The sequence below is a fragment of the Stegostoma tigrinum genome, chromosome 4, assembly GCF_030684315.1.
Source record: "Stegostoma tigrinum isolate sSteTig4 chromosome 4, sSteTig4.hap1, whole genome shotgun sequence".
Classification (NCBI taxonomy): domain Eukaryota; kingdom Metazoa; phylum Chordata; class Chondrichthyes; order Orectolobiformes; family Stegostomatidae; genus Stegostoma; species Stegostoma tigrinum.
Genome location: NC_081357.1, coordinates 28,000,260 through 28,019,518, shown reverse-complemented (window position 1 = coordinate 28,019,518; position 19,259 = coordinate 28,000,260). Strand labels below are relative to the sequence as shown.

At 40.5% G+C, this 19,259-nt stretch overlaps 1 protein-coding gene across 5 annotated transcripts in view; it reads right to left on the bottom strand.

The window, feature by feature from the left end:
* The window catches only part of pdss2 (prenyl (decaprenyl) diphosphate synthase, subunit 2), a 257,335-nt gene that overhangs the window by 124,153 nt on the left and 113,923 nt on the right, over nucleotides 1–19,259 (bottom strand). For 4 of the 5 annotated variants that reach the window (XM_048530440.2, XM_048530442.2, XM_048530439.2 and 1 more), the window contains one exon: nucleotides 6,646–6,780. The exons of the other annotated variant lie outside the window; for it this stretch is intronic. In XM_048530440.2, the coding sequence (XP_048386397.1) occupies nucleotides 6,646–6,780 (135 nt within the window). The remainder of the gene's footprint in view (nucleotides 1–6,645; nucleotides 6,781–19,259) is intronic. 5 annotated transcript variants of the gene reach the window in all.

Sequence of the window (19,259 nt, the reverse complement as noted above, 5' to 3'; positions counted from 1 at the left end):
TGTTCCAAAGCCTTGCTAAGTCATCATCCATTGCATGACAGATGTGTACAATCCACTTCTATTTCTGCTCACAAGCATTTTGGCCTTCCATTCCCCAACCTACTCTGATCGAGTTGTGCAAGTTCCAGCATTATCGATGACTTCTAGGAATGAAACAGACTGAGAGTCTCAGTTGTTTTAAAAACCTGTCAGGATATGTTATTGACATAACTACCTGTTTTTATAAGGATTTAATTTAGAATTCCTGTTGTAAAAGAAAACATTATTGAAGTCCAGCTAATGGAAGCTCCTGTCAATCATTTTCCTAGTAAGGATTTCTTTGTACTGTAAAGCAAGTTCCCGTTCACTACTTGAACTTACAGTTCCAAATAAAATTCTGTTCATTATAGCATCTCAATTATTGATGTGTCCAAAACTAGAGAGTAATTAATACATGGTAGTCACTAATAAATTCAATACAAAACAGTGGAAATGTCTTTATTCAGAGATTGGATAGACTGTGAAACTAACCGCCCTAAGGTGAATATCAGATGCACTGAAGGGAAGCCACAAGGGGAAGAAATGAATAAAAGAATATCGTTAGTTAATTACTGCCGAGAAGAAGTCAATGGTTTTATCAGTGACTCCTGAGAACACACTGTCCTCCTATATGGAAAAAAAACTCAGTCGGCTATCCTTAAACCAACGTTTTCTCTAGACTGAAACGACCAAGAGACTTGACTATAAACCTGCACAGATCATTAAGGATCACAGTCAAGTGGAAAGAGCAATAAATAAAGCTTATAGCGGCCTGGACTTTACTGTTAGGCAAGAGCAAGGAAATGATGTTGAACTTGTTTAAGAGACTTTTTAGACCACAGGAATGGAAAACTTCAATTATAAGGATAAATTGTACGGGCTGCCGTCTTTGCAGAGAATATGGAAAGATCTAACAGAAGTTTTCAAAATTATGAGGGGGCTGGGCAGAGTAGGCTGGGAGAAACCACTCCTCCTCTGAAAAAGGTTCAAGATTGACAAGGCACAGACTTAAAGTGATATGAAAATTGAGAAGCTGTGAGATGAGGAAACAATTTCACATAAGTGAGTAGATCAAATCTGGAATGCACTGCCTGGAAGGGTGGTGGAGGAAGGTTCAATCAAGAGGGTATTGGATGATCATTGAAACAAAACCAGTGTGCCAGGGTATAGAGAAAAAGCAGGACAACAGCAGAATGTCACAATGCTTCCTTTTGCACAGGCAGTGCAGCCACAATGGGCCAAACGGCCTCTTTCTGCACTGCAAAAATTCTGCGATCCTCCAATTTCTTCACAGTGAATTATGTTGTGAGACTTATGTGGTACTTTGTTAAATGCTTCCTTAAAATCCATTTTACAACATTCACCACATTCCCTTCACCAACTTTTTCTGTTACTTATCGAAAATGTTCAACTAGTTTTGTGAAGCAAGCATCCACAACTGAATTTCCTTAAGTAATTCAAACTTCTCCAAGCATTAAATAACTTTTTCTTCCACTTATTGTTTCCAAACCCTTATCCATTACTGATGTCAAACTAACTGGTTAGTAGGAATGATGTTCATGAATAAGGGTGCCACATTTGCTCCTCTCCTGATCTCTGTCACTCCTCTGGTATTGCTATAATTTCTGCCATAAATAACTGGGATTATAAATTTATCCATTCAAAGCGTGAGCAGATTCTTTTTACTCCATTCATTCCTCTATCATCGCTGCTTTGAGTGGTATTTCATCAGCATCCTGCTAGTAAATACTAAAAAAAACCTAAGTAAGTATTCTAGCCATGCTGTGGCAGGCAGCATCAGAAGGTAGTCAGTATGACTAAAGTGGCATGTGACAGCAAATGCTGTCATGCCCAAAGGAGTCATGTTGTGATAGAGAGATACAATAAGTGAATAGTTTGTAAAGAAAACATCTGTTTATTGTAGTAGGGACAGATAACTATAAGAATGCTGTATAAACAAGCTCTGCACGCAAGTATTTGTTGCAGTACCGTATAAAAAGCCACGTTTACTAATTGTAAGCAGCTTAAGCTCAAAGATGCAATAAGAAGTTCTTTCAATAAGACAAACTTTAAGACTTATATCCAGTCTCCATCTGGCTCCTGTTCACTGGTCTCGGAACGAACTCAACACATGCCTTGTGTCTCCAAAGATGTATTACCCTCTTTGCCCCATTATCCTGGGAATTCTGCCTCAGTTCTCCTACATTTCAACCTTGCTGAAGTATAATTACCCTGTATTTGAAATGTCTCGTCCTCAAGATCACCCATTGGTCCTCCCATTTTTCCTGTCAGTTTTTGATACCGTTTTACCCCAGCTAGGCCTCTGTTCATCCCACTGAAGTTAGGCCTTCACAAGTTCTAATTTAGATTGTTTTTCGCTCTTTTCCATTACAAATCTAAAACCCACAATATAGTAGTCAAATCTTATCTAAGCCCAATCTCACCTCATTCCCCAGGACCAGAAGCTTCCTTCTCAGTTGAATGGGGAACATAGTGGTCAAAGACATCCTCATGAATACCTGTCAGAAATTCTTCCCTTTTCTTCCTCTTTATCATCCCAATTGGTAATTAAGGCTTCCCCCAATATCACCACTCTACATGTCTGAACTTCTATGACTTTACTCAAGACTTACTCCTCTGTCTCTCTCAGTTTGGAGATGTACATAACATGATAAAACATAGTACAGTACAGGCCCTTCGGCCCACGATGATGTGCCGAACTTTTATTCGAATCCTAACGTCTATCTGACCTCCACACTTACCTTATACTATCATCCATTTGCCTATCTATTGGCACTTAAATGCCCCTAATGAGGCCAACTCCACCAAGCTCTCTGGCAATGCATTCCACGCCCCGGCCACTCTCTGAGTAAAGAGCCTACCTCTGGCATCTCCTCTTTATCTACCTCCACTCACTTTAAAACTATGCCTCCTCATAATAGCTACCTCCACCCCAGGAAAAAGTCTCTGGCTATCTACTCCATCTGTACCTCTGATCATTTTGTACACCTCTATCAAGTCACCTCTCATCCTTGTCGTTTTGAAATGAAAAGTCCTAGCTCTCTCAACCTTTCCTCATAAGGCCTTCCCTCAATTCCAGGCAACATCCTCATAAAACTCCTCTGCACCTCTTCCAATGTTTCCGTATCTTTCCTGGAATGAAGCAACCAGAACTGGACACAATACTCCAGATGTGACTAAGCTGGGCTTTTGTACAGCTGGAGCATAACTTCACAGCTCTTGAACTCACTGTCACTATTAATGAAAGCTAACACACCATACGCCTTCTTAACAACTCTATCCAGCTGGGTGGCAGCATTCAGGGAACTGTGGACATGAACCCCAAGATCCCTCTGCTCCTCCACACTGCCAAGAATCTTTCTGTTAGCCCTGTATTCTGCTTTCAAGTTTGTCCTTCCAAAATGAATCACCTCATACTTCTCAGGGTTAAACTCCATCTGCCACTTCTCAGTCCAGCTCTGCATCCGATCAATGCCCCTTTGTAAACTAGAACAGCCCTCAGCACTATTCACAACATGACCCACCTTCGTATCATCCACGAACTTACTAATCCAGCCTTCCACTCCTTCATCCTAATCATTTACAAAAATCACAAATAGAAGAGGACCCAGAACAGATCCTTGTTACCATTCATAACTGAGAACCATGTTGAATATTTTCCATCCACTACCACCCTTTGTCTTTGATTACCCACTTTTTGCTTCTCAACTCTAACCAAACAGATTCTGTCCTTACTTCAAAGAGGAGCTCCAATTGCATCATAATTCTGCATCAAATATCTGGAGTTGATACAATTTCAGTTGCAATTAACTCTCCTTCACTTATTCCACCATTACCTCTTTCCTGTCATCTTTGTTTTCTAGGTTTCTCATTGTGCATATCTCCAACTCTCGTTTCGTAGTTTTATCGGTCTTTGTTATCTCTTTTTGGCATCTAGTCCATACATTAACATACAAAAAAAAGGGAACTGTGGATGCTGGAAATCAGAAACAAAATCAAAAATTCAGTTCAGGCAGCATCTGTGGAGAAGATGCGGAACCTTCGGTTCTGAAGAACGGTCAACGGACCCTAAAGATTAATTATAGAATCATAGAATGCCTATAGTGTGGAAACAGGCCCAACAAGTCCACACCACCCTTCTGAAGAGCATCCCACCCAGACTCACTCCTCTATCCCTACATTTCCGCACCTAACCTAAACATCACTGGGCACTATGGGCAATTTTACCATGTCCAATCCACCTACATCTTTGGACCTCGGAGGAAACCAGAGCGCCCGGAGGAAACCCACACAGACATGGGGAGAATGTGCAAACTCCACACAGACAGTCACCCGCGGCTGGAACTGAGCCCAGGTCCTGGTGCTGCGAGGCAGCAGTGCTAACCATTGAGCCACCGTGCCACCCAGTCTCCACAGATGCTGCAGGATCTGCTGAGTTTTTCCAGCAATTCCTCATTTTGTCATGCATTATCATCGTCTGCACATTAACCACCTCAGCTCTCATTACAGAGGCCCAGATCAGAACGTCCAAAACCACGCATGCTCCCAAAGATTCATATTAGGATTCCTTGGGCTTCCCAATGAGCGGAATCCAGAAGGATTGCCAACGAATTTTAAACTTCCAATAGGAAATTTCCAAGCGCATGAGACTGCCTGAATGAGAATAATCCGACTCATTTACCTATACAGTTACCTAGGAAAAGATAGACAGATTAAACTCATGTCAAACTCCTGAATAACTTTACAACTACCTCTCCACACTACCCATGCACTGCCCCTGTCCCATACCTACTGACTCTCCCTGAACTCTTCACATGCTCCCCAGTCACCAGCACCTTCAACCTCTGAGCATGCTCCAATCCCCAGCCACACAATAATTCTGACTCAGCATCATCACCCCAACCATTTACCCACACATTCACAAATGCATGCAAAGACTACATTATTGACCCAAAGATTTTCAGCCAGTGTGATTAGTCCTTTTGGCAATAACCAGCAGGGTATTCATCAGGGTGATGGCCCTGGAGACCAAGAGTTCTTTCATCACTTCAACAATTAAGTGCTGGGTGAGAAGGTCCATGGATGACCTTCTTGACTCATTGCACAATTAAGGTCTTTAAGTGCTAATGTGCTTCCCTTTAGGGCATTAACCCATCACCAGCTCAATTATCAGCTTTCCCAATGAGAAAAATGGCTGGTTTCCGAACTGGGTGACTGGGGGCAACATATCTGCTAGATTGTATCAGAGATAATGGGAACTGCAGATGCTGGAGAATCCAGGACAACAAAATGTGGGGCTGGATGAACACAGCAGGCCAAGCAGCATCTCAGGAGCACAAAAGCTGACGTTTCAGGCCTAGACCCTTCAAGGGTCTAGGCCTGAAACGTCAGCTTTTGTGCTCCTGAGATGCTGCTTGGCCTGTTGTGTTCATCCAGCCCCACATTTTGATATCTGCTAGATTGTTGTGAGCCTCCATTTGCCCCAACCAAGCATTGATTGGGTGGTGGCAGGGAGGGCGACAACGGAGCAGGTGTTGAATTTTACCCTCTTTCACTTCTTCCTCTCCCTCTCTCCCAAGACACCCACCCTGTGAAACCCAAAAGAAAATGGCTTACCTTACTGATACTGGATCCGATGAAGACTAGGCCTCCAGGATCCTGTGTTTAGCCAGCAGCTTCTGGTGAAATGGGGCTTCAGCATCGAGGCCCATGATTCACAGAGAAGCTCACTAGTTAGCTTTGAACCGCCCAATTCGTGGGTGACCCAAGGAGCTCTCTTATTCACTGAGATGAGCAATCAGTTGCCACTGAAGGCACTTGCATCCAAACGTAGTGCTTGGAGCACCAATTCTCAACCACCAATTCTCAACAATGACTTACTGGAATACTGCAGCTAGTGCGGCTTGGTTTCCCCCAATGATCTTGTGCTGTGAAAAGCCCTGACATCGGGCATCCTCCACATTTCTGAACAGGCCAGGCATGGACATCCCAGCCAGAAATGCACAGCCTGGTTTTTGTGTTTCTGCTATTTTTGAGCCTCCTATCAACTCACCTAATAACATGTCCTTCTGTTCTCTTCTCCCATAAATACTCAGGTAACTTCCCCTTAACGAGTGAGGCAGGAAGAGAACATTCACCAGATAATCCAGTTGAATTTCACATATCCCCTCACAGTCACTTTCAAAGAATGGAGAATGCTAATGTATTATCCACCCAGGCTCTCAGGCAGAACAGAATAAGACCTTTCAGTTCACTTATTTAAGCTTTACGGGAGCTTCCTCCCTTGTCTCCTCATCTAACCCAATCTTGACATCCTTCTCCTCTTTTCACCTTCATAAATGTTATCAAGCTCCTGTCCTCATGAAAGACATGAAAACTATCTGCCAACACTACTCCTTAAGATAGCAAGTTCCACATTCTCATTACTCTCTTTAGATTAATGAGTGGGAGGAGTGGGAAGATCTTAACACACCCTTTAGAAAAATAGTCTACCATGAATGACAGGGATAGTTTACAAAGTGGAAGAGCCATTAAAAAACACTCAACTCCTGAATTCCCAAAAGCATGCTGACTAACAGTAACTAACATCAGTTAAGCAAAGCTTACCTGGGGTAGATTCCACTGACCAGGTCACCATCAAGTACAGGATCAGCTGTTTTGCCAGGTCCAGCTGCTTTTGACATCAATAAAACAACAAGACCTCGCAGTTGAAGACTGTTACTGCTGTCGTAGACAAATCCCCTATAGAATCAAAACATGATATTAACTGGGGAATCAAGTGACAAATTCCATACCTTCCTGCTTTTCATTTTCACTACAACTGTTTGCATAATGAAACACTAGTTATTTAGGTATCAGGTTAATCAAAACTTTGCAGGACTTAATGTAGCCAGATAAATATATATAGCTGCATTTATTACATTTGTTCATTTTATATATTTCATTGTGTTTGGTACCATAATGGCATATTTACCATGTGATTGTGAAAATGTTACATCCTCGCTACCCTCAAAAAACCTGAATGAATGACTGCAGTGGGGCAAATGAAATTCTGCCTAACATGCATTATTTACAACATAATGTGTACAAGGTGATCAAAGGTATAGATAGAGTGGACAGCCAGAGACCTTTTCCGAGAGTGGAGGTAGCTATTACGAGGGCGCAGTTTTAAAGTGAGTGGAGGTAGATATACGGGAGAAGTCAGAGGTAGGTTCTTCACTCAGAGAGTGGTAGGGGGCGTGGAATGCATTGCCGGAGAGGGTAGTGGAGTCAGACTCATTAGGGGCATTTAAGCGGCTATTAGATAGGCATATGGATGATAGTATAAAGTAGGGGTGGAGGTTATATAGACCTTAGGATTAGGGTAAAAGTTCGGCACAACATTGTGGGCCGAAGGGCCTGTACTGTACTGTCCTATGTTCTATAAGTGTTTGCAGGCATTTTAGTTTATCTTTATGTATGTCTATGCACCTGGGTGGTTCTTGCAGTGCAGTGGTAGTGTCCCTACCCCTCTCCCGAGAGACCGAGGTTCAAGTCCCACCTGCTCCAGAGGTGTGTAATATCAACTGTGAACAGGCCGATTAGGAGAACTAGGTCAACAAAATACAGAAGTCAGGGACAGAAAAAGATAACAACAATGCAATTCTGTAAATGCTGTATCGCTAGTCAAGACAGGAGAAAAGATGATGAATATAATCTTAAGTAATCAAAAACATTACTGAGGATATGTCTACTGTAGGAGAAACTTACAAGTTAGATGCTCATTTCCTTAAATTCGGTTCTCACTAAAATAATCTAGTTCGATGGAGGAGGTCTGTTTATTTGATATTTACAAGTAAGGATTGAACTAATTTTGCTTTCAGTATGCTATACCATTTCTGACCATTTTGTTACAAATTTGTGCTTAGTACACTAATCAAAAGTAATGGATAGAATTTGATATCTGTGACATTTGTTTTGATGAAATCATTTTAAGCGCATACTGTTTATTTGATAATGGTTATAGCCAAGACAAAACCATTTCAAAAATAGTCAAAAGTGTGGATTTTAATGGATTTATTTTCATTCCTTTGGGCCTGCACCACCATTTAATATGATCATGACTGCTCAAACAATTTCAGCACCCCATTCTTGCCTTCCACCCACACCCTTTGATTCCTTTAGCAGCAATGGCCATGTCCAGTTCCTTCTTGAATATATCTAAGAAACTGGCCCCAATAGCTTCCTATGGAAGAGAATTCCACAATTCCACAATTCTCTAAGTGAAGAAATTCTTCCTCATCTCCGTTCTGAATGGCCTACACCATATTCGTAGACTGGCGACCCCTAGTTCTGGACGCCAAAATCAGCAACATTCTTCCTGCATTTAGCCTATTTGATCCCATCAGGATTTTATATGTTGGCATGAGTTGCCCCACCCCCGACCCCTCATTCTTCTACATTTCAACGAATACAGTACAGTCAATCCAGCTTTTCCTCATATGTCAGTCCTGCCACACTGGGACTCAGTCTGGTGAACATTCAGTGGGCTCCCTCAATAGAAGAATGTCCTTCCTCAGACCAGGAGAACAAAACTGCACATAATACTCGGGGTGCGGCCTCACCAAAGAGCTGTCTAACTGCAGCAAGACATCCCTACTCCTATACTCAAATTCTCTCGCTATGAAGGCCAACATGCCATTACTTTTCCTCGCTGTCTGTTACACCTGCATGCCAATTTGCAGCAACTGTCCCACCATGACATTGCACTTCACCGTTTCCTAAACTACCACCATTCAGGTAATAATGTGCCTTCCTATTTTTACGACCAAAGTGGATAGCCTCACATTTATCCACATTATATTGCATTTGCCCACTCAGTCAGCCTATCCAAGTCACCCTGCGGTTTCTCAGCATTGTCCTCTCAGTACACACTGTCACCCAGCTCAGTGTCATCTGCAAATCTGGAGATATTGCGTTCAATTCCTTTGCCCAAATTGTTAATGTATATTGTGAACAGCTGGCATCAGAGCACTGAACCCTGTGGCACCCTACTCATCACTGCCTGCTATTCTGAAAAGGACCTGTTTATTCCAATTTTGTTTCCTATCTGCCAACTAGTTCTCTATCCATGTCAATACCTTACCTCCAATACCATGGGGTTTAATTTTCCTCACTAGCTTCTTGCGTGGAACCTTGTCAAAAACCTTTTGGAAGTCCAGATACACAATACCTACTGATTCACCTTTGTCCACTCTACTAGTCACATCCTCAAAAAACTACAGAAGACTTATCGAGCAATATTTTCCTTTAGTGAATCTATGCTGTCTCGAACTGATTCTGTCACCACTTCCCAAATGCTCAGTTATTGCATCCTTAATAATTGACTCCAGCATTTTCATGACAGAGTTATTCAAAATGAAGAGATATGATGCCAGAATAAATAGGGAGGAAACTGTTATCAGCAATGAAAAACATAAGGAGTACGAGGAGTGTCCATGGATGTGTAGGCTATGTGGGTTAGAAGTTTGAGGCAGATGGTTCTGGGTGGGTCTCTCTTCAGAGGGTCAGTGCAAACTCGATGGATTGAATGGCCTCTAACTGCACTGGAGGGATTCTACAATTCATCAGACATATTAGAGTTGAGGTGAAAATGACTGCTGTTGACATCAAAGCTACATTTATCCTATTGTGGCATCAAGGAACTCCAGCAAACCTAGAGTGAATGGGAATCAAGGGAAAACTCTCCATTGTCTGAAATCTTATCTCGCATAAAGAATGATGGGTGCAGTTATTGCAGGGAAGCCTTCCCAGCTCCATGGCATGCCCGCAGGAGTTCCTCAGGTTAGTTTCCTAGGCCCAACCATCTTCATCTGCTTAACCAATAACCTTTCTTCATATAAGACTGACTTGGGAAGTTCACTGATGACCACATAATGGTCAAAGCTATTCATAACTCCTCAGATAACGAAGCAGTCCATTTCCAAATTCAACAAGACCTGGACAGTACCCAGGTTTGGGTTGGCAAGTGACAAGGAACATTAGCACCACGCAAACAAGAGAAAATCTAACTTCATATCTTGGCATTCAGTAGGATCGCTACCAATATCCTGGGCTTACCACTGATTAAATATTAAATTAAACTTGCCATATAAGTACTGCACATACAAGAACAGATAAGAGGCCAAGATTACCACAGAGAGTAACTCACCTTCTGACTCTCCAAAAACTGTCTTCATCTACAAGGCACAAATCAGGAACAAGCTGGAATAGACTCCATTTGCCTGGGTGATTGCAGCTCCAACACTCAAGAAATTTATAACACCTAGGACAAAACAATGTCCTGCTTGTATGGCACCATATCTAAAAACATCCACTCCCTTCGCTACTGATGCTCAACGGCAGTAGTGCATATAATCTACAAAATGCACTGCAGAAATTTACCAAGTCTCCTTGGACAGCACCTTCCAAACCCAAATTTACAACAATCTAGAAGGAAAGGGCAGCAAATACATGGCAAGATCGCAACCTATAAATACCACTCCAAGTCACTCACCATCCTGACTTGGCAATATATCAACCTCCCTTTACTGTCGCTCACTCAAAATTCTGCAACTCCCTCTTTGACAGCACTGTGTGTTTATCTATACCAAATGAACTGCAGGTTCAAGAAAGCAACTCACCATGACCTGCTTACGGGCATCTAATGGATAGGACAAGAAACATTCATCCAGCCAATCATGCCCACATCCCACAGATGAATTTTAAAATAAAGCCTGCTTCCTGGTAGACATGACAACAAACATGACAGGATTGAGACTATGAGGGCATAGATTTAAAATAATTGGCAAAAGTTGCAAAAGCTACATGACAAAAAGTTTTTTGCCACACATTAAGTTTTCTTTAAAATTTGTTCATATTACCCATCTCTACTTGTCCCCCGATCTGACCGGCCTGCTAGGCCATTTCAGAGGGCAGTAAGGAGTTAACTGCATTGCTGAGAGTCTAGAGTCACATGCAGGCCAAACCAGTTAAGGATGGCAGATTTCCTTCTCTAAAGGACATTAGTGAACTAGACAGTTTGTGCAACTATCAATAATGATTTCATCATCATCACTGGGTTAACTTTTAATTCCAGATTTTTAATTAAATGTAAATTTCACCAATGAGCAATGCTAGCTCAGTGACATTTACCCCCATGCCACTGTCTCCCAAGCCGAGGACAGCAGATGCATGCGAAAACCTTCACTTTTAAGTTCCTTTGAAAGCTACACACCCAGGCTTGGAACTACATCATCATTCCTTTGCCATTGCTCGTTCTTACCGCCATCATGCTGTATTGACCACTGGGGACTACACAAGATGCAGCTCACCAACAACTTTTCAAGGCCAATTAAAGATGAGCAATAAATGCTAACCCAGCCACTGACACTGACACAATTCAGTGAAAGAATTTTAAAAATTGGGCTCAAAGTCAGGGCTTTTGGACACTCTGCTTTAAATGAAGGTGTCTAAGCAATCTGTGTCACACAATGCAAGGTCCATTGGTGGACAGAATCCTCTAGCAACAAGTAAGTGACAGGACAAAAATATCCAGAGATATTCATACAAAAAGCATATTAAAAACAAACTATCAGCTAATCCTCTATAGCAAGTCATGCACTGCAAAATTGGTCATATAAAGTGGTCGGTCTCTAGCCATTACGTCGAGGATATCTGTTTAGCCACAAATTTTTAACTTCAAATACATTCAGATTTTTAACTTCACCTACTGAGAAGAGATCAAAACACAACAAAACACATGGTGAATTGAGCTTCTATTTAAGCTATTTATTTTATTGTTTTAACAAGTTTACTATTTTCCATCAAGATAAACTAATATTGAAATAACTAAATTACTAACATACAAATTAGGAACAGGAGTAGGCCATTTGTACTTTCGAGCCTGTTCACCTATTAAGAAAGAACATGGCTGGCCTGATTTTCATCTCAGCTCCACATTGGTGCCTGCCTCCTTTAAGCTCAGAAGGAGAAAATACAAAGGGCCAAAAAGACAGCATTTGTTTCAGGAACAACAGCTTGGAAATAAAAAAAAGGAGCAAGTCATCTGAAGTGAGATGTTTCTCCCAATGGAAAAATAAAACAAAATTAATGTACAGTTCTTTCAAGTCGATACATCATTTTTATGATACTTTCATGGAATGTGAACATTTCTGGCACAACAGGTGATAAAGGCAAAGATTTTATCTTGTGTGACCTGCTCCTGCTCATCAATAAATGTATTCCAGATTGTAGGGGATGCAAGGTCGGCTCACAGGAGAAGCCAATGAAAGTATTGGTATAGTTGGGCTCCTGCCAATTGCAAATTGCACAAATTGCAAACATCATGGTAGGTGTAAGGCTTGTAAGGCAATTGACTCATTACTGCCCTCTGAAATGGCCCTAGCAGGCCAGTCAGATCAAAGAACAATTAGAGATGGGTAATAGGAACAAATTTTAAAGAAAACTTGATGCATGAAAAAACTTTTTGTTATGTAAGGATATTCTCAGTAATTCCAGAACAGTGAATTTGACTTCAACGGTGAGGAAACTTCTAGAAACAATTATTCAGGATAAAATTAGTAGTCAAATACAAAAATGATGGTTTGATTATGAAGAGTTAGCTAGTTCTAAAGGAGAAATCATGTTTAACTAACTTGCTGGACTATTTTGAAGAGGTAACAGAAAGTGTTGATGAGGGTAACACCATTGATGTGGTATACAGGGACTTCCAGCAGTCATTTGATACAGTGGAACACAATAGACTGAGGAAAGTAATAAGCTATGGCATAAAAGGGACAGCAACAAAGTGGATACAAAACTGGCTGATAAATAGAAAATAGAAAGCAATGCTCAATGGATACTTTTTGGGCTGGAGGAAGTTTTGTTCTGGAGCTACCCTGGACCTTTGCTTTTCTTGATAAATTTTAAGGATCGGGATCATGGTGTGCAGGAATTTAACATTGACAGCTGGCACCAAACCTGGAAGAATTGGCGAGCAGAATAGTGTGGAACTCTTAAAATACATTGTCAAGCTGGTAGAATTCTTGAACAGGAGGCAGATGAGGTTCAATGCCAGAAAATGTGAGGTAATACACTTCGGTAGGAAGAACACAAAAAGAAAATATGAAACTGGGCATACAATTCTGAAGGATGGGCAGGAGCAGAGGAATTTGAATGTGTAAATTAGATTCCCTAGAGTGTGGAAACAGGCCCTTCGTCCCAACAAGTCCACACCACCCCTTGAAGAATCCCATCCAGACCCATTCCCCTACACCCCCACACACCCCTGAACACTACGGGCAATTTAGCATGGCCAATCCACACAGCCTGCACATCTTTGGACTGTGGGAGGAAACCGGAGCACCCAGAGGAAACCCACGCAGACACAGGGAGAATGTGCAAACTCCACACAGACAGTTGCCCGAGGCTGGAATTGAACCCGGGTCCCTGGTGCTGTGAGGGCTACTGTGCTAACCACTGAGCCACCGTGCTGCCCTTAAGTAAATGTGGCAGGACAGGGTAAATGAGCATTCACTAAAGCATGCAGTGTCCTTGATTTTACTAAGTGGGACAGAGAGTACAAAAGCAAGCAGATGATGTTGAACTTGTACAAGACACTTGTCAAACCTCAATAAAAACCAACGGAATTGTGGATGCTGTAAATCAGAAACAAAAACAGAAATTGCTGGAAAAGCTCAGCAAGTCAGCTTGTCAGATCTCAGCTGCAGAATAGTGTATGGCAGTGGGAACTACATTATAGAAAAGTTATGAATCCATTTGAAAGAGTGCATAAAGATGCAAATACATTTGAAACAGCGCAGGAGCGATTTACAAGAATGGTTCCAGGAATGAGGAACTTCAGTTTTAGTGATAGATTGAAGATGTTGTGCCCGTTCTCCTTGGTGAGAAGATGGCTGAGAGGAGATTAGATGGAGGTTTTCAAAATCATGAGGGGACTGAACACAGCAGATAGCGAGAAGATGTTTCCATCCGTAAAAGAAAAAAAAAGAGAGGACATAGACTTAAAGTGATGTACAAATAAAGGAAGAGCAATGTGGAGGAAAAAAAATGTTTTTCTGCAGTGAGTAGTTAGCCTATGAATTGCACTTCCTGGAAATGTGATGGAGGCATGTTCGATTGAGGAATTCAAGAGGGCACAGGCAGATTATTTGGATACATGCGACGTGCAGAGGTATGGGGAGAAGGCAGAAGATTGGCACCAGATAACAGAACTAGTGCAGCCATGACGGGTCAAATGGCCTCCTCTGCACTGTATTAATTCTGTGAACTCGTTGCTGTATTTAGATGAACTTCGCCTGTTGGCCTTTATTTGGATATCTCAAAACAACGGCTTTGGAGTCCACTTTACGCCATAAGCGAGTGTCTGTCGATCACTGAATAAGCAGTTAAATAGTGCTTTCCTTATATCCGATAAAACAGATGCGATAATTTTTCACATAAAGTGCACTGCACATTAAATATTTGAGATTAAGCCACCTTTTCTCATTGATTCATGTTCTTCAGAAACCATACAGTTATAAAAAGAACTATTTTAAGAGTTTTCTATTAGCCTGGGATCCATAAATAATGTCTTGTATATCATAATTTATGGGCTAAGGGTGTTAGCAGGTACATTATATTGAAGAGAAAGTATGATAAATTAAATCCCAAAGGGTGACAAAAAAATTTCTAAGAGCCCAAGCTCAGCATGTGTTATCTGTAAAACAGGGATATATCAATTAGCATCTTACTGGTCCTTAATGATGAATCATGAGACAATGTTAACAAATGCATAGATAAAAGCAAGAGTGTAAAATTAAACCATTAAAAAACACACAGTAGGCTCAATTATACAACAGAATACTCTGCTTAAGTGGCAATATTATGGAAATTTAATAACTAAAATGATCATATGGAACCCTTGGGAAAATTCAGGCCCGAATCAGGGGAATCATTAAGGAAAAGACAAGAGAATCACGCCACCTACTCCAGCTCGGACCACTTGATATATGTTGCAGTTACTCATGTGCTACAGTGCCTCAACATAGCTTTTCAAACATGCTTGCTTCAATATCAAGCTTTAATAATGTTTGAATTCCAAAGAAATTGAGCAGAATTATTTTCTGTAAAAACAGTGCAAAAGGAAAAAGTTTTAAAGCCACAACCATGATACAACTCACATCTCTGATTGTTATTAAAATCGGAAAAACAGTCATGTATTGTATCAAAACAAAGCACAAAGCCCTCAGAAATCGCCAATTGTGTCCATGCATTTTTTGTGGCTCAAAGTTGTATATGGGACTTAGGTATAAACAGTTTAGCTCATTGTACTATGGAAGGAATTTAGGTTGAGTTGGGTGACACACCATAAGACAGAAATATAGAAAAAAATTCAATGATGGTTCAAACCAGAATAATCTGTAGAATCGAATATAGTTCTTCCATGCCACAGCTGCAGGTCTCTGAATCCACCACAACAGTTTTTCTTGAAAAAAATTCTGTCGAGCCCACCATTCCAACCCATTTCAATTAAATATGCAAAAGCATCCCAGCAGGATTTTGGAAATATTTAATGATGAGAATTACAACTTTGCATCAGAAAATGGAAGTGTAAAAAGGCAATTTCCACTGACATAATATTTGCTGCACATAAAGCATCCTAATGTATCGCAAAAAACATTAAGTTGATGGATGATGCTTGAAAGCTTGAGCAAGAAGTGAATTTTAAGAAAGCATTTTACCCAAACTGAAGGGCTGTAAGATGTAGGTGTTAGCTGTCAAATGTTAGGAAGGCATAATGACTATGGTATTAGAGGTCCTGAATTCAAATCACACCATGACAAGTTAGGGAATTACACTGAATACATTTTTGATAATTTCAGGAAAAACTCACAAAACGATTATGATTACTCTCTAATGTCCTTCAAGAAACAGACATTTACCACTACTATTTACTCAGTCTACCTGGTACGCAGGCTTACCAATCTTCTTGACTCCATTCCTGTACAGAACCAATGAGTCTTACTGCTCTCAGAAGCAGCCTTAACAAGACAATTGCTAACAGGTTCAATGATAGAAACATAGCAAGAGTAGGCTATTCAATCTATCAAACCATGTCTACCAATTAAAATTGATCATGGGCGATCATCTAATACAAAGCATTTTTCCCTCAATGTCCCCATATCACTTTATGTCATTGGTATTTAGTAATCTACATGTCGCTACTTGAAATGTACCCACTATCACAGACCTCAGAGTAGAGAATACCAAAGAAATGGAAATGAAAGAGATGCTGAATAAATATTTTGCATCAGTCTTCACAGTAGAAGACACTAACAGCTTTCCACAGTTACTAAATAATCAAGGACAAGAGGAGGAGAGGACATAAAGGCTAAAGGGTTACTAGACCATGGGGCTATTCTTCTATTAGAGAGAGAAAACTGGTGTTGGTTTAACCCGAGTGTCCCCACATCGGCGAGGGGAAAGGTTGAGAAGAAAACACTGTGGTAACCTCGGCCGATGTGGGAATTGAACCCACACGTTACTCTACATTGTAGCCGCCCATCCAGCCAACTGAACTAACTGGTCCCTTGCCAGTATTTATTGCATAAATACAATAACTATCACTGGCAAAAAAAGTGAGAGGAAAACAAATGGAAATTGATATGTTCCCTGGAACAGATGGGATGCAACCTATGATGTTAAAGGAAGTAGCTACAGAGATAGTTGATATGCTGTAGCAATCTTTCAAGAATCCTTAGATTCTTAAACAACCCCAAAAGAATTAGAAAACTGCCAGTATAATACCTTTAAGAAAGGGAATCATAGAATCCCTAGAATGTGGAAGCAGGCCATTTGACCCATTGATCCCACACAGACCCTCCAAAGGACATCCCATTCAGACGTACCCCCCTCAACCCTATCCCTGTAACCATGCATTTCCCATGGCTAATCCATGGAAGGAGACAAAAATCAGATAACTCCAGGTCAGTTAGTTTAAAGTCTGTTATGGGGAAATGTTAGAGTCTATTATAAATGATGTAACAGCAGGGCATTTAGAAATACATAATGTGATCAAGCAGGTCTCATAAAGGAGAAACCATGCCTGATAAATTTACCATAATTCTTTGAGCACAATAGATAAAGGGGAATAAATGGATGTAATATATTTTGACTTTCAGAAGACGTTTGATAAGTTACCACACATTAAGCCACTTAAGATAACAGCCCACAGCATTACAGGTAGTATGTTACCATGAATAGATTGGCTACCTGATGGAAGGCAGAGGGTTGGAATATGGGGGGAATTTTCAGGATTGCAACCTGTAAGTGAGTGAGTGCTACATGGATCAGTGCTAGGACAGCAAATATTTACAATGTACATTAATGATGTGCCTGAGGAAAGTCAATGTACTATAGCAACATTCAGAGATGACACAAATATTGGAAGTAAGGCAACTAGTGAGGTTGAGACAAACACTACAAAAAGGGATTTCAGTAAGGTTAGTCAAGTAGACAAACATGATATAGGCAAATGCGGGGTTATGAGGAACAACAGAGAACCGAATTATTTAATTGGAGAAATGCAGAAAGCTAAAGAACACCCATGAAACACAAAAACTAAACAACTAAGTTCAGAAGCTAATGGAGAAGGCAAATGGAATGTTGGCCTTCATTTCAATGGAATTGATGTATAAAAATTGGGAGCTTTGCTAAAACCATACAAGGCATTCGTTAGAGAAAGCTCGAGTGCTATGAATAGTTTTGGGCCCCTTATCTGAGGGGAGATACACTAGCATTAGAGGCAGTCCGGAGAAGTTTCACTAGAATGAAACCATTCTCCACCATGTGCAGTTCCTACTATCTCAGATACAAAGGGATCGTCTTATCAGAAAAGGATGAGTATTCATTAGAATTTAGAAGAATAAGAGGTGATCTTATTGAAACATACAAAGGTTATTAAGGGACAAGACATAGGAGATGTGTAAAGATTGTTTCTCCTTGTGGGAAAGTCCAAGAACAGACAACATAGTCTCATACTTTTAAGGCAGAGATGAGGAAGAATTTCTTTTCTCAGCAAGTAATGAATCGATGGAATTCTTTACTGCAGAGGGCTGTTGGGTTTGTATTATTAAGTATATTCAATGCTGAGCGAGATAGATTCTTTGGCAGTAAAAGAATTGAGGGTACAGGGAAAGGCAGGAAAGTGGTGTTCAGGATTATCAGAACAGCCATGATCTCAATGAATGGCAGAATAGCTACTTTTGCTCCTATAATTTATGTGTCTTAGAAGAATCTACAGAAATCTTACCAAAATCTACAGAATGTTAGATGGTGATCATGAATGCATCTTCTGTCTTCTTCAACATTCCACGGCGTAGAAAATCATTTCCAACAATTTGTCAAACTTCTTACTAATTTCGTACAAATCTTCATTCTCCCTCATCGTGTCATTCTCTAGTTCTGGGAAGTTTCTTGTATCTTCCTCAGTGAAAACAAACAATGTAATCATTCAGTTTCTCTGCTATTTCTCTATTGCCCATTATAAATTCACCTGGCACTGCTTGGAATGGAAACAATTGTCAAAGTCAAACATCTCTCTTTTACATTTTGTGTAAGCTGTAACAGTCTTTTGTTTTGCTAGATTACATTCATGTTCCATTGCTCTTAATCAGTTTTTTGGTCTGTCTTTGCGGTATCCTAAAATTCTCCCAATCTTCAAGTTTATTAGATAATCCTCAACTTTCTTTGCTGGCCACTGCTGACTTTTTAGGGATTCCTGTATCTTGAAGGAATGTACAGTTGCTGTAAAGTATGTGAGAATTGTTTATCTATTATCTATTTCTCGTGTATCATCACATCTTTTAATATATTATCCCAACACATCTCAACCAAATTGTGCCTCATGCCTTCACCATTTCCTTTATTCAAATCTAACACCTTAACATCAGATTGAATTACTATACTTTCAAACATCATCCAAAATTCTATCATACAATGATCAGTCATCCCTAAAGGTTCTTGTATAACAGGATGAATTAGCCCTCCTTCATTACAAGATACTAAATCAGAAACAGACATATCCTCAACAGACAGAGAACTATCCCTACCACAGTACAGAAACTCATCTTCCACAGCTTTAAAGATCTTCCCAGTCTATATGCAGATTGAAGTCAGGTATAATTAGCATATTACCAATG